At 35.9% G+C, this 25,800-nt stretch overlaps 1 protein-coding gene across 2 annotated transcripts in view; it reads left to right on the plus strand.

Moving 5' to 3' along the window:
• LOC122217596 (disintegrin and metalloproteinase domain-containing protein 18-like) overlaps positions 1–5,188 on the plus strand; it is a 144,115-nt gene extending 138,927 nt beyond the window's left edge. For both annotated transcript variants that reach the window (XM_042934770.1, XM_042934771.1), the window contains 2 exons: positions 4,037–4,281; positions 5,082–5,188. In XM_042934770.1, the coding sequence (XP_042790704.1) occupies positions 4,037–4,082 (46 nt within the window). In that variant the 3' untranslated portion in view covers positions 4,083–4,281; positions 5,082–5,188. The remainder of the gene's footprint in view (positions 1–4,036; positions 4,282–5,081) is intronic.
• The last annotated feature ends 20,612 nt before the right edge of the window (positions 5,189–25,800 follow it).

A 25,800-nucleotide genomic window follows, 5' to 3' on the forward strand; every position in this document is an offset into this window, starting at 1 on the left:
AAATAAATAAACTAAAAAAAAAAAAAATAACATATCATGACCAAATGTGATTTATCCAGGGAACACAAGGTTCAATCAATAATTTACCATAGTAGACTGGATATTTAAAAGATCAGCTCAACAGATTCAAGAAAACCATTTAACAAAATCACCATAATGTTAACTTCTTCTAATTCCTAACTTGCTGTACTTTTCATTCTTTATCAGTTTCATTTTCTTTCTTTCTGTTCCCTTAGTCACTGAAATTATCTGTATGGTCCACAAATTGCTTTTGGACATCCACTTTTTCTCTATATGTTTCTTAGATTGACTGATTCACTCTCTTTCCTTCAAATTGCCTTTTTAGATGTTCAACTCAAATTATAAGGATGCAGACTCATCTAGGTCCTTAGTTTAGCTATAAGGACTTGCCATTTCTGGCCTAAACTATGGAAAATCCCCTTGTTCATCCACAAAGACCTCAAATTCAACAAATCTTCAACCCAACTGATTATCTCCCAACTACTGTACAAATCTGCCTCTCCTAAAATTTGTGGCACTATCATCTCAGTTGCCTAGTGACTTTAACAATTTAACAAGCTTTATAGCAAATTAGTGCACCTATTTGGCTCCCTATATATTATAAAGGTAAATACAAATTTATGAAACAAAACATCAATTTTCCCTGGCACCACACATGAAAGGAAGTACCTCCCCCACCCACACACACCCTTTTCTTAGATTATTTCCTTTAGAAAATGTGGAATTGTACATCCTTTCTCTGTCTCTTTGGGACATATGTAATTCTTTTTGAAAACTAAATAAAATTTGTCAGCTTTACACTCCAGGAATATTTTCCTTAAGGATTTTGTAGGCATCTGTCTATTACAAACATAAACATTAAGGAAGATAGCTTCCTATCTTCCTGGCTCCTTGGGAGTTTAACCTTGATGTCTAGTTCCAAGCTGCAACTTCCTGGTTATCCTAAAGAAACTGAAAGTTTTATTTGTATTTTGGATAAAGACAGTTAACATGTGTGACATGGACTACATCTGCCTGGTTATATAAAAGGGTGAGATTTCGTTCTATCTTTACAATCCCTTTAGCCCAACACAGTCAGGTCTAACACTTAATAATAAAATTGTTTTATTCCTTTCTACATTTGTGAAGAGGATTTTTAGTGGGTTGACAGAGATACTATTTTTAATTTTAATTTTTATTTTTTTTTAATATTTTTATTTATTTTTGAGACAGAGCATGAGCAGGGGAGGGGCAGAGAGAGAGGGAGACACAGAACCTGAGGCAGGCTCCAGGCTCCGAGCTGTCAGCACAGAGCCTGATTCTGGTCTTGAACTCACAGACCATGAGATCATGACCTGAGCTGAAGTCGGACGCTCAACAGACTGAGCCACCCAGGCGCCCCAACTATTTTTAATTATGTTTCCAAAATACCTCTCATATTTATATTTTTCCCCCTCAGGGTTTAGCTGTGAGGATGTTGACATTTCTGGCCTAAACTATGGAAAACACTTCTAACTGGATTTGCTGTCTCCAGTCCTCATCATTTCTATCTCACCATCTCCAGGACTATTATAAGTTACTTTTCTGAAACAAAATATCATTCATCCACACTTAAAGTTTTTGGATTATTTAATATTATTCTTAGGAGAACATTTACTGGCTCAATACAAGTCATTCACTCATCCAATTATGGTTCAAATCTCAGATATGACATCCTTTCTGTAGCTACATTTAATATATGTGGAGAAAACAAACTAGCAACATTCCAGGAGAACATTGTATATTATGCTAACAATGAATTTCTTATGCATATCTGGTTTCCTGTTAGTCTTTGACCTGTTTGGATACATGGATGATATTCTTTGTATTTTGATAACACAGGCATACTGCTTGGCTTATACTATATATTCAAATATTTATATTTATATATCTAAATATTCACAATTAGTAATTACATTATTAGTAATTATTATATTATCAATATAATAACATAATTATATCAATAATAATTGTTAATTAATAAACTTACTACATAAGCATTATTATTTATAAATATTCAAGTATTTTTTTAATGTCTTATTTATTTTGAGAGAGAGCACAAACAGGCAAGGGGCAGAGAGAGAGAGAAAGAGAGAATTCCAGGCAAGCTCCACACTCAGCACAGAGCTGGACGCAGGCCTCAAACTCACTAACTGTGAGATCGTGACTTGAGTCAAAATCAAGAGTTGGGTGCTTAAACGACTGAGCCACCCAGGCGCCCCTTCGAGTATTTTATATACTTATATCAATCCCCCCAAAACCACATGGTTAAGAAGTAAATATTTTAGTAAAATAAATAGACATGTCTATTTTAGAATTACATATTATATTAATTGCTACTGAAACAAATATTTAGAAAGAAGTATGGGAATTAAACTTTTTAAAAAACCATCTTTATTTTTGTGTTTATGTTTACAAACAGGAAAAGCAATCAGTATTTGAATTTGTCTACAGGTATTGATTTTAAGGTATAAAAGCACAAGTTTCATGAAAGGAAAATTTAAGAATGTCTTGTAAAAAAAGCTCTTATGAAAATGAAATTAGGTAATTCTACTTTAAGAACTTTTACAGAGGCTGTGCCATTTTACATCCTCACCAATAATGTACAAGTGGTCTGATTTCTTCATATCCTCGCTAACACTTATCTCCTCATTTTTGATAGTAGCCATCCTGAGGGATGTGAGAGTGTAGTTCTTTGTGGGTTTTATTTGCATTTCCCTGATGATTAGAGATTTGAGCATCTTTTCATGTGCTTATAGGCCATTTCCGTATCTTACCTGAAGAAATGTCTATTCAAGTCCTTTGGCCATTTCTTAATCAGGTGGTTGTTTTTGTTGTTGAATCTCAGGAGTTCTCTGTATAGTCTAGATATTAATCCCCTATCAGATATATGATTTCCAAATATTTTCTCCCATTTTGGGGGTTGCTTTTTATTCTGTTGATATGCTGAGTAGATATCCAAATAATTGAGAGTGGGATCCAGAAGAGATATCTGTATGCCAATTTCATTGCAGCATTATTCACAGCAGCAAAAAGGTGGAAGCAACCCAAGTGTCCATGACAGATAAACAGATACACAAAATGTGGTATGCACGCACAATGGAATATTATTCAGCTTTTAAAAGGAAAGAACCTCTGTAATATGCTACAACAGGAGCATAATGAAGCCATTATGCTGAATAAAATAAGCCAGTCACGAAAGAAAAATACTGTATGAGGCCACTTATGTGAGGTAGCTGGAGAGGTCAAACTCCTAGAGACAGAAATGAGAATTGTCATTGTCAGGGTTTGGGGGGGGTGGGAATAGGGACTTGTTTAATGGATATAGAGTTCCCGTTTTGCAAGATACAGAGTTCTGGTGATTGCTGGTGGTAACATTTGCACAACAATGTGAATATGCTTTGTAGCAATAAACTATATATACACTTTAAATATGGTTAAGATGGTAAATTTTTATGTTAGTTGTATTTTACTACAATGGAAAATAAATTTTGAAGAAGAAACTGAAATTAGGCAAGTCACCAACCTGTATATTAAAACATGACATGGAAGTTCTTTCCAGATTAACTCTATTGCCTTTCAACGTGTGAACTCCATATTGATTGGGGGAAAAAATTGCATTTAGACATTCACTTAGTCTCCTAAACATAGGTTTTTCTAAGGAACAAAGGTGTGTAAAACTGAATAAATGTATTTCGTTTTTTGCTCATTTCGTAGCTGCAATTCTTTTGCCTCATGCTTAAGTTGTAAATCAATACTAAAATAATAAACATATATTTACATTTGTTTAGTGTTTTATTTGGACTTCTTAGTTTTCTAAGAAACAAACTTATCTATAAAAGAATTGATTTTTCATTATTTTGTGTTTGTGTTCCTTTGCACGTATGTGTTGTGACCTGAGGCTTAAAATAGAACTCCGCAGTAGCCACGGTTAAAACAGACAACTGTCTTCTACTAACCATATTGTGAATTTCCATTTTGTTTTTCTTCACTACAGTAATTCAGTCGTTGTGCCGGAAAACTATGACGTGGACTACTGGTAACAGCCAAGCACTTCACCAGCAGATGGTCCATTTCCAGAGGAGAAAACTTCACTTTATGACCCTTACGTAATCCCTAAATGCGTTTCAGATGTTCTCGTTCTGGAAAATAAAACCCAAGCCCACGTGGGCACCAGGCCAGCTTGCCTCTCGCCTCCAGCGCCCAGTGGGCAGGTTCCCGGGGCTGCGGCTGCGCGTGCGGGTCAGCAGAAGGGGCGGGGTGGGAATAAACCACGTGCCCCTCCCCAACCTCCCCGTCGCCCGCGCTGCCCCCCAAGCCCACTGCCCCCCCTCGCCCCACCCCCGCCCTGCCAGTAGGGAGTTCAGGACCCCGCGCGCGAGCGGCCGCCATTCCGCAGCCAACCGCCATCACCGTGGCAAGGCCGGCAGGACGCGCAATGCTGCCTGTCCTGCTGATCCTCTCAGGCCTGGGCCGGCTGACCTCCGCCGGCCATCGTGAGTGTAGGACCTGCTCCGTAGAGGGTCACCTGTCACAGAGCCTGTGGGCGTGGCGGGCTCCAGAAGCTTGCTCCAGAACCCTGTGCCCGGCTGGGGGGAGCCCTGCGTCCCGTCAGAGCCCGCCTAGAGTCAGGGTCCTGCGGGGCCTGCTGCTGGGAGGGCTCAGAACAGGACTGGGACAGTTGTCCTCACGTGCCTGACCCTGCACTTGGAGGAGGGGGCGAGCAGCTTCTGGGAGGTGGGGTCCCCAGAGCAGCTCTTCTTCACCTATTGGGGCGGAGGTCAGCAAATCCCAAAGTGTCTCTGGAAGGTGGTAGGGTCACGTCCCATTTCTAGGTAGCCTCTTCTGGAATGCGCAAAGTCTGATTCCGTGGTGGGAGCGTGCCTGCGTGTGTGTGTGTGTGTGTGTGTGTGTGTGTGTGTGTGTGTGTATGTGTATGAGTTCGTGGAAGTTCAAAGAGTGATGTGAAGTGGCAGGACCAGTGAAGAATAAGGATGCTGGCAGGCACTGGGGAATGCTTACAGGTGTTTTCCTTACTGCAGATCCTGAAACATCACTTCTACAAATTACAGTGCCATGGAAGACTGGGGCAAACACTGATGATGGCAAAGTTTCTTAAATGTATGCAAATAAGAAATCATTCTTTGTATTTTCTGGGTATTTTATTTTTTGGGCTACATGAGATCAGTAGTCCAGATCAATTCACACATAATCATTTACAAAATTGTTTGTATTCATATTTACTTTGTCAAAGAGCTCCAATAACTGAATGAGAGCAAGTGTTTTGATATTTAATTTTTAGTAAGTATTTCCCAAGTGGTATATAAGCATAATTGTGGCTCACAAAACGGCCTTACATTTTACTGGACCTTTTAGCTATAAAATAATATGTAATTTAAATATTCTTATACAAGTGGGATCATACAAATACATTTGATTATTGTGGTAGCTGTTTCATAAAGTCCCACTGCACTGAATTAGCTACCACTGAATCATTGCTTCTAGGGTAAATGTGTGTATATTACATATATATGATCATAAATTTTAAAAACAACCCATCCTGAGAGATTCTATTTTCTCTAGATTTCAAAGAAGGAAAGGAGGTTCAGAAGTGAAAAATGACTCACATGGGGCTGCTTGATAGGTGCCAGAGTTGAGATCCAAACACGCTCCATTTGGCTCCACAACCTGAGCTTTTTGCGGTACAGTGCACTGCTCCCTACCTTTTTTATCCTCTGCTCCTCTCTGTATGAGAGCTGAAATAATAAGGCAGAGTGTCATCTGTTCAACTTCAGATGAAAATGTGAACCTTGGTGCGACTGATTTTTTTTTTTTTTTTTTACCTTGAGCATGAATTCAAATGACCAAGAGAGATCTATAAATATTGATTTGGGGTTATAAACCCTAGCAAGTAGGCAAATTTACAAATATGGAATACTTGAGTAATGATTATTTTGTGACATGATTGTTAAATAAGTATAAAATGAATAAGGTTTAAAAGGTAAACTACAAACCAGCTATTTTTTTTTTTTTTTTTTTTTTTTTTTGCAGATTATATGTTTAGGTTGAAAGCCTGAGATAGTTTACATGCAAATTTTTAGTATTAATTAGAAAGGTTAGCAAAAGATATCTGGGCACTGAAACAGAGAAGTATGTAAAATACTGGTGAAAAAGTTGAAATGTGTTAAAGGGAGTGATGCTTCCAAATCTCCATCACTTAGTAGCTATGTATCAAAATAAAGCTAACATCTCTCTTTAGTTCCCTTATTATAAAATGAGCAAAGTAGAACCATGCCTACCCTATCAGTATATTGTGAGTCTTTAATGCTTAGCTATAATGCAAAGAACTTATTTTTTATATATTTCTGTTATAACCAGTAAGGTGCAGGTGTATTACATTGTTGAAACGCAGATTTTAGTCTTGAGTAATGATACATGGTGAAACCATTATATGATATCCAGAATGTAGAAGGAAAACTATACATTTTTATTCTCAAACAATAGGATAAAGGAAGGATACTAAAAATATGTTATTGGTTTGTTTCCTATAGAGTTAGTAGCAGATGTAGCTATGAAATGCATCATGGAGTTCGGTAAACAAAAGCAATCAATGCAGCACACCACAGTAACAGAATAAAGGAAAAGAACACGTGATCATGTCAAAAAAGCATTTGACAAAATGCACACCAATTCATGACAAAAACAATATGTAGGTACAGAAGGAAACTACCTTAAAATAATAAAAGACATGAAAACCTGTAGCTAACATCATTCTCAAAAGTAAGAGACTAAAATCCTCTAAAATCAGGAAGAAGGCAAAGATGCCCATTTTGCCACTTCTTTTCAATAAAGTACTGGAAGTTCTAGACAGAATAGGCAAGAAAAAGAAATGAGACATCCGAATTACAAAGAAAAATTTTCTCTGTCCAAAGATAATACAATCTTATACATACAAATCCTAAAGATGCCCCCCCCAAATTGTTAGACCTAATAAATTTCAGCAAAAAAAAAAAAAAAAAAAAAATCTCAGCAAAATTTCAGCAGGATACAAAATCAACACCCAACACATCAGCTACATTTCTATATACATAACAATAACAAATCCAAAAAGAAAACAGTTCTATTTACAATAGCATCAAAAATAATGAAATACTTATGTATAAACAACCAAAGAGGTCAAAGAAGATTAAAACTATAAGACATTGCTTTAAGAAGTTAAGATTAGACATCCTTGTTCATGGATTGATTGACAAGATGCAAATACTACCCACAGAGGTCTACAGATTCAATGGAATTTCTATCAAAATCAAAGTGATATTTTTGGAGAAATAGGAAAACATATCCTAAAATTCATGTGGAATTTCAGTGGATCCCAAATAGCCAAAAAAATCTTGAAAAAAGATGAGAAAAGTTGGAGAACTCACACTTCCTGATTTCAAAACTATTTACAAATCCACAAAAATAAAAAATAGTATTGACAGACATGTGGACGAATGGATGAAAATAGAGTATAGATATAAACTCTCACATATATGATCAAATTATTGAGAAAGTGGCAAGACCATTCAATGAGGAAAGGACAAACTTTTTTTCTTTAATATGAAATTTATTGTCAAATTGGTTTCCATACAACACCCAGTGCTCATTCGAACAGGTGCCCTCCTCAATACCCATCACCCACCCTCCCCTCCCTTCCACCCCCATCAACCCTTAGTTTATTCTCAGTTTTTAAGAGTCTCTTATGGTCTGCCTCCCTCCCTCTCTAGCTTTTTTTTTTCCCTTCTCTTCCCCCATGGTCTTCTGTTAAGTTTCTCAGGATCCACATATGAGTGAAAACATGTGGTATTTGTCTTTCTCTGCCTGACTTACTTCACTTAGCATAACACTCTCCAGTTCCATTCACGTTGCTACAAATGGCCAGATTTCATTCTTTCTCATTGCTAAGTAGTATTCCATTGTATATATAAACCACGATTTCTTTATCCATTCATCAGTTGATGGACATTTAGGCTCTTTCCATAGTTTGGCTCTTGTTGAAAGTGCTGCTGTAAACATTGGGGTACAAGTACCCCTATGCATCAGCACTCCTGTATCCCTTGGGTAAATTCCTAGCAGTGCTACTGCTGGGTCATAGGGTAGATCTATTTTTAATTTTTTGAGGAACCTCCACACTGTTTTCCAGAGTGGCTACACCAGTTTGCATTCCCACCAACAGTGCAAGAGGGTTCCTGTTTCTTCACATCCTCTCCAGCATCTATATTCTCCTGATTTGTTCATTTTAGCCACTCTGACTGGAGTCACGTGGTATCTCAGTGAGGTTTTGATTTGTATTTCCCTGATGAGAACTGACATTGAGCATCTTTTCATGTGTCTTTTGGCCATCTGGATGTCTTTAGAAAAGTGTCTATTTGGGGCACCTGGGTGGCTCAGTGTGTTAAGCATCGGACTTCAGCCCAGGTCATGATCTCATGGCTAGTGAGTTCAAGCCCCGCATCAGGCTTGTGCTAACAGCTTTGAGCCTAGAGCCTGCTTTGAATTCTGTGTCTCCATCTGTCTCTGCCCCTTCCCTGCTCATGCTCTGTCTCTCTCTCTCTAAGAAGTAAATAAACATTAAAAAAAATTTTTTAAGTGTCTATTCATATCTTCCACTCATTTCCTCACTGGATTATTTGTTTTTTGGGGTGTGGAGTTCGGTGAGTTCTTTACAGATTTTGGATACTAGCCCTTTATTCGATATGTCATTTGCAAATATCTTTTCCCATTCCATCAGTTGCCTTTTAGTTTTGTTGATTGTTTCCTTTGCAGTGCAGAAGCTTTTTATCTTGCTAAGGTCCCAATAGTTCATTTTTGCTTTTAATTCCCTTGCTTTTGGAGATGTGTTGAGTAAGAAATTGGTGAGGTTGAGGTCAAAGAGGTTTTTTCTTGCTTTCTTCTCTAGGGTTTTGATGGTTTCCTGTCTCACTTTCAGGTCCTTCATCCATTTTGAGTTTATTTTTGTGAATGGTGTAAGAAAGTGGTCTAGTTTCATCCTTCTACATGTTGCTGTCCAGTTCTCCCAGCACCATTTAGTAAAGAGACTGTCTTTTGTACCATTGGATATTCTTTCCTGCTTTGTCAAAGATTAGTTGGCCATACTTTTGTGAGTCCAACTCTGGAGTCTCTATTCTAATGCATTGGTCTATGTGTCTGTTTTTGTGCCAATACCATGCTGTCTTGATGATTACAGCTTTGTAGTAGAGGCTAAAGTCTGGGATTGTGATGCCTCCCACTTTGGTCTTCTTCTTGAATATTACTTAAGCTATTTGGGATCTTTTGTGGTTCCATACAAATCTTAGGATTGCTTGTTCTAGCTTCGAGAAGAATGCTGGTGAAATTTTGATTGGGACTGCAGTGAATGTGTAGATTGCTTTGGGTAGTATTGACATTTTAACAATATTTATTCTTCCAATCCATGAGCATGAAATGTTTTTCCATTTCTTTGTATCTTCTTCACTTTCCTTCATAAGCTTTCTACAGTTTTCAGCATGAAGATCTTTTACACCTTTGGTTGGGTTTATTAGTAGGTATTTTATGATTCTTGGTGCAATTGTGAATGGGATCGGTTTCTTTATTTGTCTTTCTGTTGCTTCATTATTAGTGTATAAGAATGCAACTGATTTCTGTACATTAATTTTGTATCCTGCGACTTTGCTGAATTCATGTATCAGTTCTAGTGGACTTTTGGTGGAGTCTATCTGGTTTTCCAGGTATAATATCATGTCATCTGCAAAAAGTGAATGGTTGACTTCATTTTTACCAATTTTGATGCCTTTGATTTCCTTTTGTTGTCTGATTGCTGATGCTAGAACTTCCACCCTATGTTAAACAACAGAAGTGAGAGTGGACATCCCTGTCATGTTCCTGATCTCAGGGGGAAAGCTCTCAGTTTTTCCCCATTGAGGATGATATTAGCTGTGGCATTTCATAAATGGCTTTTATGATGTTTAAGTATGTTCCTTCTATCCCAACTTTCTCGATTGTTTTTATTAAGAAAGGATGCTGAATTTTGTCAAATGCCTTTTCTGCATCAATTCACAGGATCATATGGTTCTTTTAGTAATGTGATGTATCACATTGATTGATTTGTGAATATTGAACGAGCCCTGCATCCCAGGAATGAATCCCACTTGATCATGGTGAATAATTCTTTTTATATGCTGTTGCATTCAATTTGCTAGTATCTTGTTGAGAATTTTTGCATCCGTATTTATCAGGGATATTGGCCTGTTGTTCTCTTTTTTTGATGGGTCTCTGTCTCGCTTGGGAATCAAAGTAATGCTGGCTTCATAGAATGAGTCTGGAAATTTCCTTCCCTTTCTATTTTTTGGAAAAGCTTGAGAAGAATAGGTATTATCTCTGCTTTAAATGTCTGGTAGAATTCCCCAGAGAAGCCATCTGGTCCTGGACTCTTATTTGTTGGGAGATTTTTGATAACTGATTCAATTTCTTCGCTGGTTATGGGTCTGTTAAAATTTTCTATATCTTCCCGTTCGAGTTCTTTGGAAGTGTGTGGATGCTTAGGAATTTGTCCATTTCTTCCAGGTTGTCCAGTTTGTTGGCATATGCTTTTTCTAGTATTCCCGGATAATTCCGTGTATTTCTGAGGGATTGGTTGTAATAAATCCTTTTTCATTCATGATTTTATCTGTTTGGGTCATCTCCCTTTCCTTTTTGAGAAGCCTGGCTAGAAGTTTATCAATTTTGTTTATTTTTTCAAAAAACCAACTCTTGGTTTCATTGACCTGCTCTACAGTTTTTTTGTATTCCATATTGTTTATTTCTGCTCTGATCTTTATTATTTCTCTTCTTCTTCTGGGTTTGGGTGTCTTTGGTGTTCTGCTACTATTTCCTTTAGGTGTGCTGTTAGATTTTTTTATTTGGGATTTTTCTTGTTTCTTGAGATAGGCCTGGATTGCAATGTATTTTCTTCTCAGGACTGCCTTCGCTGCGTCCCAAAGCGTTTGGATTGTTGTATTTTCATTTTCATTTATTTCCATATATTTTTTAATTTCTTCTCCAATTTCCTGGTTGACCCATTCATTCTTTAGAAAGGTGTTCTTTAACTCCATGCTTTTGGTGGTTTTCCAGACTTTTTCCTGTGGTTGATTTCAAGTTTCATAGCATTGTGGTCTGAAAGCATGCATGGTATGATTTCAATTCTTGTACACTTATGAAGGGCTGTTTTGTGACCCAGTATGTGATCTATCCTGGAGAATGTTCCATGTGCACTCGAGAAGAAAGTATATTCTGTTGCTTTGGGATGCAGAGTTCTAAATATATCTGTCAAGTCTATCTGATCCAATGTATCATTCAGGGCTCTTGTTTCTTTATTGATCCTGTGTCTAGATGATCTATCTATTGTTGTAAGTGGGGTATTAAAGTCCTCTGCAATTACCACATGCTTATCAATAAGGTTGCTTATGTCTGGATTGTTTTATATATTTGGGAGCTCCTGTATTCGGTACTAGACATTTATTATTATTAGCTCTTCCTGATGGATAGACCGTGTAATTATTATATAATGCCCTTCTTCATCTCTTGTTACAGCCTTTAATTTAAAGTCTAGTTTGTGTGATATAAATATGGCTACTCCAGCTTTCTTTTGACTTCCAGTAGCATGATAGATAGTTCTCCATCCCCTCACTCTCAATCTAAAGGTGTCCTCAGGTCTAAAATGAGTCTCTTGTAGACAGCAAATAGATGGGTCTTGTTTTTTTATCCATTCTGATACCCTATGTCTTTCGGTTGGAGCATTTAGTCCATGTACATTCATGTTATTATTGAAAGATATGGGTTTAGAGTCTTTGTGTTATCTGTAGGTTTCATGCTTGTAGTGATGTCTGTGGTACTTTGTGGTCCTTGCAACATTTCACTCACAGAGTCCCCGTAGGATCTCTTGTAGGGCTGGTTTAGTGATGATGAATTCCTTCAGTTTTTGTTTGTTTGGGAAAACCTTTATCTCTCCTTCTCTTCTGACAGACAGACTTGCTGGATAAAGGATTCTCGGCTGCATATTTTTTTCTGTTCATCACATTGACGATTTCCTGCCATTCCTTTCTGGCCTGCCAAGTTTCAGTAGATAGGTCTGCTACTACCCTTATGTGTCTACATTTGTAAATAGGGCCCATTTATCCCTAGCTACTTTTAGAATTCTCTCTTTATCCTTGTATTTTGCCTGTTTCACTATGATATGTGATGTAGAAGATTGATTCAAATTACATCTGAAGGGAGTTCTCTGTGCCTCTTGGATTTCAATGCCTGTTTCCTTCCCTAGATCAGGGAAGTTCTCAGCTATGATTTGTTCAAGTACACCTTCAGCCCCTTTCTCTCTTCTTCTTCTGGAATTCCTATGACACAGATTTTGTTCTGTTTGATTACATCACTTAGTTCTCTAATTCTCCCCTCATACTCTTGTATTTTTTTTACCTCTCTTTTTCTCAGCTTCCTCTTTTTCCATAATTTTATCTTCTAATTCACCTATTCTCTCCTCTGCCTCTTTAATCCATGCTGGCTGCCTCCATTTTGCACCTCATTTATAGCATTTTTTAGTTCCTCATGCCTATTTCTTAGTCCCTTGATCTCTGTAGCAATAGATTTTCTGCTGTCCTCTATGCTTTTTTCAAGCCCAGTGATTAATTTTATGACCAGTATTCTAAATTCTTGTTCTGCTATATTGCTTAAATCAGTTTTGATCAACTCTTTAGCTGTCGCTACTTCCTGGAGTTTCTTTTGAGGAGAATTCTTCCGTTTCGTCATTTTGGATAGTCCCTGAGTTAGCTCTAAACTGCAGGGCACTTCCTCTGTGCTGTCCGGAGAAACTTGTGTTGGTGGGCAGGGCAGCAGTCAGACCCGATGCCTGCCCCCAACCCACTACTGGGGCCACAGTCAGACTGGTGTGTACCTTATCTTTCCCTCTCCCAGGGGCAGGACTCACTGTGGAGGGGTGTGGACCCTGTCTGGGCTGCTTGCACACTGCCAGGCTTGTGGTGCTGCTTTGATGGGATCTGGCCAAGGGTGTATTAGATGGGGTGGATCTCCAAGGTGCGCAGGGGCGGGAGGGGCAGGCTTAAATAGCACTGGGAGGGAGGCAGGCCGGTTGGAGGGATGGATCTTAAGTTAGATAAGATAAAAACAATCATACCAGCACAGTGTTAGGCATTTGCATGGTGCAAGCAATTTCTGTGACTGGAACTGGTTCCCTTTGGAATTTCGGCTGGGGGATGGGAGAGGGAAATGGCACTTGCTAGCGCCTTTGTTCCCAGGATGAGCTCTGTCCTTCGGGGCTCAACAACTCTCCCTCCCAGCATCCTCTAGCCCTCCCCACTCTCCGAGAGCAAAGCTGTTGACTTTTAACATTCCAGATGTTAAATCCCGCTGGCTGTCAGAACTCATGAAGGACAATCTTTTCAACATAAGGTGCTGGATAAATAAGTATCCATATGCAAACAAATGGAATTATACCCTTCCCTAACACCACATACAAAAATTAATTCAAAATGATCAAAGAGTTAAACATTAAAAAATATATAAATGTCTTCTAAGAAAACACAGGGCAAAGCTCCACAATGTTGAATTTGGCAATGATTTCTTGGATATAACATCAAAGGCACAGGTAACAAAAGCAAACAAATTGGACTTCATGAAAATTAAAAACTTTTGTGCATCAAAAGGCACTATAGAGTAACAAGGCAACCTACACAATGGGAGAAAATATGTGGAAATCATATATGTTTGCAAATCATACATCTGATAACAAATTAATATCCATAGTACATAGAGAAGCTCTACAACAAAACAAAAAAACCACAAATGGCCAATGGAGTTGAAAGAAGTTACTCAACACCAGTAATTATTCAGAGAGGGCAAATCAAAACCCATCATAAAATATCACCCTACACTCATTAGGAAGGTTACTTTGCAAAACAAAATAAGTATTGAGAAATGGATGTGGAGAAATTGGAACTCTTGTGTACTGTCGGTGGGAATGTGAAGTGATGCAGCCACTGTGTGAAATACTCAGTAATTAAAAGTATAATTACCATATGTTGCAACAGTTCCACTTTTGGGTATATAGACAAAAGAATTGAAAGCATGGTCTCAAGGAGATATTTGTACACCAACATTCATTGTAGCATTATACACAATAGCTAAAAGGCAGAAGCAACCCAGAGGCCACTGACAGATGAATGGATAAGCAAAATATGGTATGTACATATAAAAGGAAATTCTGCAGTATACAACAACATGGATGAACTTGAGGACATTATGCTAAGTGAAATAAGCCAGTCAGAAAAAGACAAGTATTATATGACTCCACTTTATTTGAGATACTTGGAGTAGTCAAATTCATAGAGATAAGAAGCAGCATAGTGGTTACCAGGGGATGGAAGAAAATACCAGTAAGGAATTATTATTTAATAGGTATAAAGTTTATTTTTGCAAGATGAAAAGTTCTGGAGATTGATGGTGCTGATGGTTGCACAATAAAAATGTACTAATGCCACTAAACTGTATACTTTGTTATGTGTATTTTATACCACTAAAAAAAGGGGAGAATAAATTCACCATAGAATACAAAACATATAGGGACATCTTTACACCAGTCATTCACTGTAAATTAGATTTTTCACTTTCAAAAATACAACCATGAATTTATCAGAATGAATATCTACATTTTATATGAGCATAAAAAAATACTACTTATAGAAAAAAAATACTCTTTTCATCAAAAAGAATACAATGGACCAAAAATTAAGAATTAAAAAAAATGAAAATATCAAAAGCTGGTACAGCAATACCAATATCAGGGTAGAATTCAAATAAACTTTTCAAAAGAAAAAAAAGAGCATTCATTATTAATATTGGGATCATAACATCATAGAACACATTTCTAAATGTCATACTGAATTCTGCGGGATTAAAATCTTTATCCTTGAGGTTGGGAATGTGTTAAGTATGCCTTCATTCCTTGTTAAGATATTGTCATAAGTTGGGGCACCTGGGTGACTCAGTGGTTTAAGCAACAGACTCTTGATTTTGGCTCAGGTCATGAGACTGAGCAGCCTGGGCTTCAAAGTTGGTGTGGAGCCTTCTTAAGATTCTCTCCCTCTCCTTCCCTTCCTTCACTTATGCACACATGCATGTTTGTTCTCTCTCTCTCTCTCTCTCTCTCAAAAAAAAAATATTGTCATAAGGCAAGAAAAGGGAAATATAAAACAGGTAAAGGAACATTTAATCCATTTATGTGATTACTGATAAAGATTTACATATGCCATATCACTATTGGTTTTCTACATCATGCCATTTTTGTTTTACTTTTCCTCCATTATTGCTTCCATTGAGTTACCATTTTTATTTGTTATTTCTTTTATTATATATTTTTGAGTTATCTACTTAGTTATTGGCTTCAGGATTATAATTAATGTCTTAATTTATAACAATCTATTTTGAACTAATACTATATTAATTTTAGTAGTATATAAACTTAGCTACTGTGTAGTTCTGTTTCCACCACATTATGTTATTGTCACAAATTACATCATTATACATTGTGTGCCCATCACTATAGATTTATAAGTATTCCTTTATCTAATTGTCTTTTAAATCAAATAGGAGAAAAAGGTTACCAACATTTACACTATCTTTTATGTTGACCTGTATAATTACATTACTGATGCTTGATATTTGCTCATATGGGTTAAGGTTACTGTTTAATGTCTTTTTATGTTAACATAAAGGATCCCTTTAGTAGGAAATTAATTTTTGGAAAAACAGGGGTGCCTGTATGGCTCAGTCCACTGAGTGTCTGACTTGATTTCTACTCAGGTCATGATACCAGGGTAGTGGGATTGAGCCCCATATTGGGCTCTGCCCTGAGTGTGCAGCATGCTTGGGATTCTCTCTCTCTCCCCCTCTGCCCCTATCCTCCACTTCCTCTCTCTCTCTCTCTAATAAAAAAAATTAAAAATTAAAGTTTTTGAAACACAAAAATAAAAATATAAAAATGTCCATTTACCATCACTAAGTCACTGAGCCAAAATACCTTCCCAGGTATGTTTTAACAGATAACATTTTTTATACTGTTTAAAATTTTCCAGAAACTGTATAAAGAAGTGTTTTAATGTTTAAAATTTTCCAGAAACTGTATAAAGAAGTGTTTTCAAATTTCTATGGAAATTCAAAAATATTCCATTTTTGAAATTTAATCTCAAATGACTGGCTAGATTTGTGTCAGAAAGTCTTGATTTTTAAATAAAATTTCAGAAATATAAGTTCTAACTTAAAAATATACAACGTGGACTGTTTACATTTATTGCAATATTTTACATAGTTTTCAACTATTTTGTGCTGTTTTATAATTTGTATTGGGTTTGAGTCAGTTAAATTTATAATGGCCAGAGTAGAAGTCATGTATGGACACCTCATAATTGATCCAAGGATAATTAAATCTACTTTTGAAATTTGCTTTGCACATATATTTCTAGTTATTTCTTATAATATATAAAACTTTCATTTAGGTAGACTCTTCTAATCAATTGGATTGTGTCATATATATATATATATATATATATATATAGGTGTATATATATATATGCGTATATATATATAGGTGTATATATATATATAGGTATATATATATATATATATATGTATATATAATTTAAGTTAAAGGATCCTTGTCTCTTAATGAGGATATTAAATTCATTGACAGTTATTATTTTGGTTGTAATTTTGATTTAATTTATTAATTTTGTCTTAAGAATCTAGTTTGTTATTTGGACAAAGTTTCTACAGATTTTTTTCCTAATTCTTTTAATAGTTTTAGAGAACCTTCATGAACAACTATTTTTCTAATTAATATCGTCAAAATTATAATAATGTCATCTGATACTGGACTAGTTATGACCATTAAATGCCTGTTAAAATGGGGTATCAGGTATGTCAATAATTATTTTACATTTTCATAAAATATGACATTTTAAAAGGTTTTTCTTTTTGCTCTATTTTTTAAAACCAGAAGTCTAGAGCCCATTAATTGACAATAATCTGAATATCAGAGAGTTTTAGATAGCAGATTATACAGTGGAATATGATAGGATAAAATAGAATACATTAGGCAAAAATGAAAAAATCACGTATACTTACAAAGATTAAGAAATTACATCAGGGTGCCTGGGTGACTCAGTCAACCATCTGACACTTGATCAGGTCATGATCATGGTTCAGGACATTGAGCCCCAGGTCTGCTTAAGATTCCCTCTCTACATCTTTCTCTGCCCCTCCCCCTCCCCCCTCAAACTTTTAAAAAATAAAAAAATTATATTTATGTTTGTATTGAGTTTATATATATATACACATATGTATATACATATATTTTATAGATAAATATACGTATATACATATATTTTATATATATAAACAATACGTATATACGTATATATGTACATATATATGTAAATATGTATATATTATATATATATAGTTCGCTTTGAGACATAGTTACAAGTGATTAGAAAACACTGTTGTACAAGGAGAAACATAGTTAAACCAAAAACAGACTTAAATATAGAAAATGAATTGATAGTTCCCTAAAGGGAGGTGGGTAGGGGGCATGGGTAAAACGGGTAAAGAGGATTAAGAGTGCACTTATCTTGATGAGCACTTGAGTAATATATGGAATTGTTGAACCACTATGAAACTAATATAACACTGTATGTTAACTATACTGGAAATAAAATTTTAAAAATAAGAATTAAACCAAAACAAAAAACAAAAAAAAAAAACACCTCAAATTATAAAATTATAAATTTAACTTTATTCATACCAAGATTTTATCATTTGAGCTCCAAATGTATGTAATTCAAATCACAAGTATACTTTAATATCATTTTTTGTTTCATATTTTAACCATTGTGCCCATATAATCTCATCGTTATTCATTGCTACCTTGAACTAAAGCAACTAATTTTTATTCTCTTCAGACAAAACTTGGAAGCAGGAAATAAAGAATATAGCTACTTTTGTTCACAAGTACATATTACAGATCTCTTTTTATAAAGAAATTAAATTTTATAAGTTAATTCAATTGAGCATATAATTTTGTAGTTTTACACTTTTAAAGTGATATTAGTTTTCCTAACAGTTAAACCAATAGAATTTAAGATTCGAATTAATCAGTTTTAACATGAAAAAAAAATACCCAACTGACAAAATTTAAATATTGTAAAAACATTTTTAATTGACTTTATTTTTACAGCAGTTTAGGTTCACAGCGAAATCAAATGGCAAATAGAGATTTTCCAAGTAGCTCTGTCCATATGCTTGCATAATCTCCCCAACTATCAGCATCCCACAATAGATCAATATACGTATTAAAATCAATGATGTTCCTATAGCCAATATCAGAGAAATTACTGCTGTGCTTTATTCTAGGATTTTTATAGTTTCAGGCCTCACATCTAGGTCTTTAATACATTTTGACTTTAGTTTTGTGTATGATGTAAGAAAGTGGTTTTAGTTTCATTGTTTTGCATGCAGCTGTCCAGTTCTCCTGACACTGTTAGTTGAAGAGACTCTCTTGTCACCATTGCATATTCTTGCCCCTTTGTAAAAGATTGACCATGAACGTGGGGGCTTTATCTCTGGGCTTCCCATTCTGTTTCATTGATCTGTGTCTATTCCTATACCAGTACCATACTGTTTTAATTGCTACCACTTTCTAGTGTATCTTGAAATCTGGGTTATAATGCCTCCAGCTTTGCTCTTGCTTTCAAGATTGCTTTGGCTATTCAGAGACTTTTGTGGTTCCGTTGAAATTTTAGGATTATTTGTTATACTTCTGTAAAAAATGCTATTGGTATTTTGATACAGATGGCATTAAATGTGTGGATTGCTTTGAATAGATAGTATAGACATTTTAACAATATTTGTTCTTTCAATCCATTAGCATGAAATGTCTTTCCATTTGTTTGTGTCAACTTCAATTTTTCATCAATGTTTCATAGTTTTCAGAGTATAGGTATTTCACCTTTTTAAGCTTATTCCTACATATTTTATTATTCTTGGTACAATTATAAATGGGATTGCTTTCTTAATTTTTCTTTCTGCTGCATTATTATTAGTGTATAGAAGTGCAGCTGATTTCTGTACATTGATTTTGTATACTATGACATCTCTAAATTTCTTTTTTTGTTTTAGTAGGTCTTTTGGTAGAGTGTTTAAGATTTTCTCTATACAGTATCATATCATCTGCAAATAGTGGAAGTTTTACTTCTTCCTTACCAATTTGGATGCCTTTTATTCCTTTTTCTTATCTGATTGCTGCTGCTAGGACTTCCAGTTCTCTAACATCATTTTTAACAACATCTTTCTAGATATGTCTCCTGAGGTAAGGGCTACAAAAGCAAAAATAAACTATTGGGGCTACATCAAAATAAAATCTTCTGCATAGCAAAAGAAACAATCAACAAAACTAGAAGGCAACCTACTAAACAGGAGAAGACATTTGCAAATGGCCTATCTGATAAAGGGTTAGTATCCAAAATATGTAAAGGAATTATACAATTCAACACAAAAAAAACAAATAATCCAATTAAAAATGGGCATAAGCTGTGGACATTTCTCTAAAAAGATTCAGATGGCCAACAGACACATGAAAAGATGCTCAACATCACTCATCATCAGGGAAATACAAATCAAAACTACAATGAAATATAACCTCACACCTGTAATAATGGCAAAAAAATAAAAATTAAAAATTAAAAAAAAAAAACAAGAAAAACATGTTGGTGAGGATGTGAATAAAAGGGAACCCTCTTGAACTTTGGTGGGAATGCAAACTGGTGCAGTCACTGTGGAAGACGATATAATGATTCCAAAAAAAATTAAAAATAAAAGTATTCTATAATCCAGTAATTACACTACTGGGTATTTATCCAAAGAAAGTGAAAATACTAAATCAAAGGTATATATGCACCCTTATGTTTATTACAGCATTATCGACAATAGTCAAATTATGGAAGCAACTCCAGTGTCTTTGATGGATGAATAAAGAAGATGTCATTAGATATAGATACAGATATAGATATAGATATAGATATAGATATAGATGGTACATAGATATAGGTATAGATATAGAATGGAATATAATTCAGTCATAAAAAGAATGAAATCTTGCTATTTGAAAAAAACATGGATCTAGAGAGTATAATGCTAAGCAAAATAAGCCAGGAAGAGAAAGACAAATACCTTATGATTTCAGCCATTTGGAATTTAAGAAACAACATAAACAAAAGAAAGAAAAAAAATTGGAGAGACAAACCAAAACAGATTCAACTATAGAGAACAAACAGATGGTTACCAGAGGGGAAGTGAGTGGTACGATGGGTGAAATAGGTGAAGAGGATTAAGAGTACACTGATTTTTATGAGCACTGAGTAATATATGGAATTATTGAATCACTGTACTGTAGACTGAAATTAATATAACACTCTATATCAACTACACTGGAATTTTAAAAAATCAATAGACATACATGACACATCATTATCACCAAAAGGTGGTGAATTATCTTCTAATTCACCTATTCTCCCCTCTGCCTCTTCAATCCCCGCTGTGGCCATCTCCATTTTATTTTGTACCTCATTTATAGCATTTTTTAATTCATCGTGACTATATTTTACTCTCTTGATCTCTGTAGCAATGGATTCTCTGCTGTCCTCTATTCTTTTTTCAAGCCCAGCAATTAATTTTATAACTATTATTCTAAATTCTTGTATATCCAACAACCTACCTAAATTCATTTATTCATTTAATGATTTCTAAAAATGTATCTGTAGATTCAGATTTTTTATATGGAAATTCATAAATTTTGCACATAATTAAATCTTTATTTTGTTCTAATCTTTATGCCTTTGAATTTCTATCTCTGGGTTTAATGTACTACCTTTGATCTTTTATATGACGCTAATAAAAGTGTCTATAGCAGGTATTTTTAAATCATTTCTAGTCTCAATAGTCTTTCAAATTTTCACCATTAAATATGATAGATAGTTTATCCAACTTTGTAGAGGCTCATCATCAGATTAAGTGGGTTTCCTTCTATTTATTTTTAAAATTCTAAACAGTTTATAAATTTATCAAAAGCTTTTTACACATTCATTAAGATTAATATATGGCTTTTTTATTTTTGTGTTGACTAGATAGGTAGATAGATAGATAGATAAATATCCAGAGGTTATAATTATTATTTCTGGGAGGATCAGTCTCATACAAAATTACTTCACCACAACTGCAACCCAAAGTCAGGATATCATCTTTTTAAAGTTTCTCTTCCATTTCAGGCCCATTTCCCAACTGGATTGCCTAAATCGTTCTTAGTAGCATTTAGTTTTTCTTTATACATACTGCATATGAAACATTGTGAGTTTTTATGTGTTGCAAATGTTCCTAATCTGTGACTTGCTTTATCATTGTCTCAACAGCATCTTTGGATGAATAGAATATATTCCAAAGTTACAACTTTATTTGAAATTTTGTTTCAGGTTATTGTAGCACACTCAAGAAACTGCCTATCCCAAAGCCATAATACATTCTCTTGTTATCTTCTATAAGATTAATTATTTTGTATTTTATATTCACACTATTTTATAGCCTATAACATTATTATATTGATTCATCTGAATTTACTATTCTAAATACCATAAAACAAGTACCAGGATACTAGGAATTTTTTCTTTCCATATTGATAGCCAATTGACCCATGTTGATGGAAAAAAAATTTTTGCCCAATGCTGTATTTTATCAATGGTCTCATTAATCAACTTATATATATTATATACATTATATACAGTATGTTGGCTTATTTGTTTACTATTGAAATATAATAGTCTCCGGGCTCCTGGGTGGCTCAGTTGGTTAAGCGTCCAACTTCGGCTCAGGTCATGATCTCACTGTCTGTGAGTTCGAGCCCCGCGTCGGGCTCTGTGCTGACAGCTCAGAGCCTGGAGCCTGTTTCAGATTCTATGTCTCCCTCTCTCTCTGCCCCTCCCCTGTTCACACTCTGTCTCTCTCTGTCTCAAAAATAAATAAACGTTAAAAAAAAAAGAAATATAATACTCTCTCGGTAACATAAACGTTGGTGTCTGGCAATTTAAGTCCTCCAAATTCACTATTATATTAAGTGAGTGACTTAGTTATACTTGGCTACCTAAATTTTCATGTTAATAAAACTATCTGCTGAGACTGTATGGACATGGAATCAAATTTGTACATCATTTGGTGATGGGAACTTCTGCTTCTTCTGGGTGAGAAAACTAGAAAAAAAAACAGAAAAAAAGCAAATATCATGTGCTTGAATGCAATCTAGAGTTGCTGAACAATGATAACTAGGTGCTGAAGATATTGGAGAGGGGATAATGACACATTTGAGCTGAGTTCTTTGGGTGTTTTAATCTCAGCATCTGTAGATTCCAGGCATTGGTAGAATGTGAAAATTCAAGGTTTCGTCTGCAGTAGACCACTATTGGGCATGGGGTACAGAAAAGTAACAGGGACAAAAATGCAGGTGCTTTTTGCCTCAGGATATTTGTCAATTACTTTGCCACATGGGTTAGGGCACCTCAAAGAAAGTATACTGAAAACTAGAATAAAGCTTTTAGAATTCTCATAAAACAGAAAGTTTTGGAGATGAGAGGTTTGATGAGCAGGCATTCAGTTGAATATTCTAGAGACTCAAGAACATAAGAGGTAATCTGGGCCTTGTTGAGTAAGTAAATGCCTAAAACTATTATTACCAGGCAGAGAGAATGGCAAACCACCCTTTTAAAAAACTTCAGTATTATTTGGAGGCTTTACATTTTTATGTTCAATGTCAAACATTCAAAAATAATAAAATTATAATAAATTTCTAGGTATGGCAAAAGATAAATTAAAAACAACACACAAAAAAATCAAATAAAGGATGCTAGATCCTAGGGTGTTTTCATCTGATTATTGAAAGAAGCTTGATAGAATTGAGAAAAAAGGGAAAGAAAAAAAAAAGAAAAAAAGAAAGACAACGTTTGAAAATTTAAAATAACAATACAATAAAATAGAATATAATGAAATGATGAAAGTAAAACAGAATAAAACATTTACAAAAATTTCAAAATTATAGTGGAAAAAGTTAAAGAAAAATGTTTTTTATAGAAAAAGAAAATAAATCATATTCTGTACTCACAAATAAGAAAAACAAAAAAAGAAAAATGAATAGATGGCCCAGTGAACAGAATGGAATACAATTAAAATTGCTTCCAGTTTCCCCTACAAGTCAAACTATGAAACACTTCATAGTCTGTAAACTAAGCAGGCAGAGAGACTTGTGATGTTTGTTCCTCTAGAGCGCTGTCGGCACAGTTGGACTTGGTGGGGCTTGGCGTAACAGCTCCATTCTTCACTAGACAGTGCTGCTTAGTGTCCTGTGGTGGATCTTTGTGGCAGGTGTACACATGCATGCGCATGCACAGGAGAGGTGAAAATGGCATCACCCAGCTACCCAGTCTCTAGTTAATCAGAACTCCGTGCTCTTGCCCACCGGCAACCAAACATCCCTCCTTTGTCTCCCGCTTCAGTCCACTCCCCACTTCTACACTGTCTGCGACCAAACCGTCAGCCCACCAGGCAGCAACTCCCTCCTGAGTTTTATCTCAGAGACAGCTGTGTTACCAAACCCAGCACTGAGGGCCCTGCAGCTTTGACCCACTCAGACCCTCTGGGGGAGGGTTTGCTGAGCAATGGCCTGGTGCCTGGCCTGCCTACCCCTGGGAACGTTCAGATCATCTTGCTGCTGAAGATGTCCAGAGACTGCAGCTGGGTGCCAGCCTGCCCCTGAAAAAGTTTGCATGATCATGTAGCAGCAGCCTTTCAGGGATTATGGTAAATCACAACATACATCTGGCACCAGGATTCACCACCCCTTAATGTCCTTATTCCAACATCAGCAAACATGGCTGTCCTCCAGGTTCTGCTGGGACCTTTGCCTGTGGGGAGGCTGCACAGCCTCTACCATATGTCCTCTCAGACACCTCAGATTTCGCTGTATGATCCTGGGGATTTGCCCTTCCCACCAGAGCTCTGCCAGGGATCGAGCTACAGAGTTTCAGAATATGCACTCTCCTGTTCATACAGTCTTAAGGTTATCCAAACCCTCTCCTTCCCCTTTCCCCTTTCTGCCTTTCTTATTAAGTCCCTTATGGGTGTTTCCACTCTTTCTCTTTCTCTCCACCTGCTTTTGGGGAGAGTACTTTTCCTGTACTCTGTCCACTGTCTCCATCCTCTCCCCACAAGCAAAAACAGCTCCCTGCCCTCCATGGCTTCTCTCTCCCCCAGTTTACCTCTCCACACCATGAAGCTGCTGAGTTCTGTGGTTCAAGTTATGCAGATTGTCATGTTTATCCTCAGATCAATTTTCTAGGTGTGCAAAATGGTTTGGTGTTGATCTAGCTGCATTTCAGGAATGAGAGACACAAAAAACTTGCATGCTTCTCTGCCATCTTGGCCCCCCTCAATTTGCTAATATCTTGTTGAGAATTTTTGCATTCGTGTTCATCAGAGAAATTGGCCTAAAATTCTCCTTTAGTGGGAGATTTGTCTGGTTTTCGAATTAAGATAATTCTGGCCTCATAGATTGAGACTGCAACTTTTCCTCCCATTTGTATTTTTTGGAACAGTTTCAAAAGAATGTATATTAATTCTTCTTTAAATATGTGGTAGATTTTCCCTGGAAAGCCATCCTGCCCTGGACTTTTGTTTGTTGGGAGATTTCTGATTAGTGTTTCAATTTCTTTGCTGCTTGTGGATCTGTTTCAATTTTCTATTTCTTCCTATTTCAGTTTTAGTAGTTTATATGTTTCTAGGAATCTATCCATTTCTTCCAAATTGCCTTATTTGTCCTTTTGCTTTTCTGTTAAGTCTGTCTAGGGGCTTATTATGTAAATTATTTTTTAAGTTTATTTACTTATTTTGAGAGAGAGATAGAGAGCAGTGGAGGGGCAGAGAGAGAGAGGAGAGAACCTTAAACAGGCATTGCACCATCATCTCCTGAGCCAAGAGATCATGACCTGAACTGAATTCAAGAGTCAGATGCTTAACCAACTGAGGCACCCCTCAGTTATGTAAATTCTAGCAAAGAACTAGCTCCTAGTTTCATTGAGATGTTCTACTGACTTTTTTAAATTTTGGTATCATTTCTGCTTTAGTCTTTATTATTTCCCTCTTTCTGCTGGTTTTGGGCTTTATTTGCAGCTCCTTTAGGTGTAAAGTTAGGTTGTGTATTTGAGACTTTTCTTCCTTCTCAAGGAAGACCTGGATTGCTATATACTTCCCTCTTATGACTGCCTTTGTTGCATCCCAAAGGTTTTTGACTATCATGTTTTCATTTTCATTGGATTCCATGTATTGTATTAATTTCCATGTATTGTTGGGCTTTCCAAAAAAAATTATTTTGTTTGAATTTTGTGTGGGGCCCAAAATAAGAGAAGGTTCTGCAACAGGTACAGGCTTCAAATCAAGCTGCTTTATCACTTGGGCCATATGATCCAACATATTCCATGATGGTTGAAGTGTCAGTTGCAGGTAGGGATGCTCTTTGGAGCCTTTCGCAGGCTCCACAGATGCATATCATAATGCAGGTCTTTAGGATTTTGGAGGAAATCCCTGCCATAACCTATAGATAACTACTTTCTT

This window comes from Panthera leo, chromosome B1 (genome assembly GCF_018350215.1).
Source record: "Panthera leo isolate Ple1 chromosome B1, P.leo_Ple1_pat1.1, whole genome shotgun sequence".
Taxonomy (NCBI): Eukaryota; Metazoa; Chordata; class Mammalia; order Carnivora; family Felidae; genus Panthera; species Panthera leo.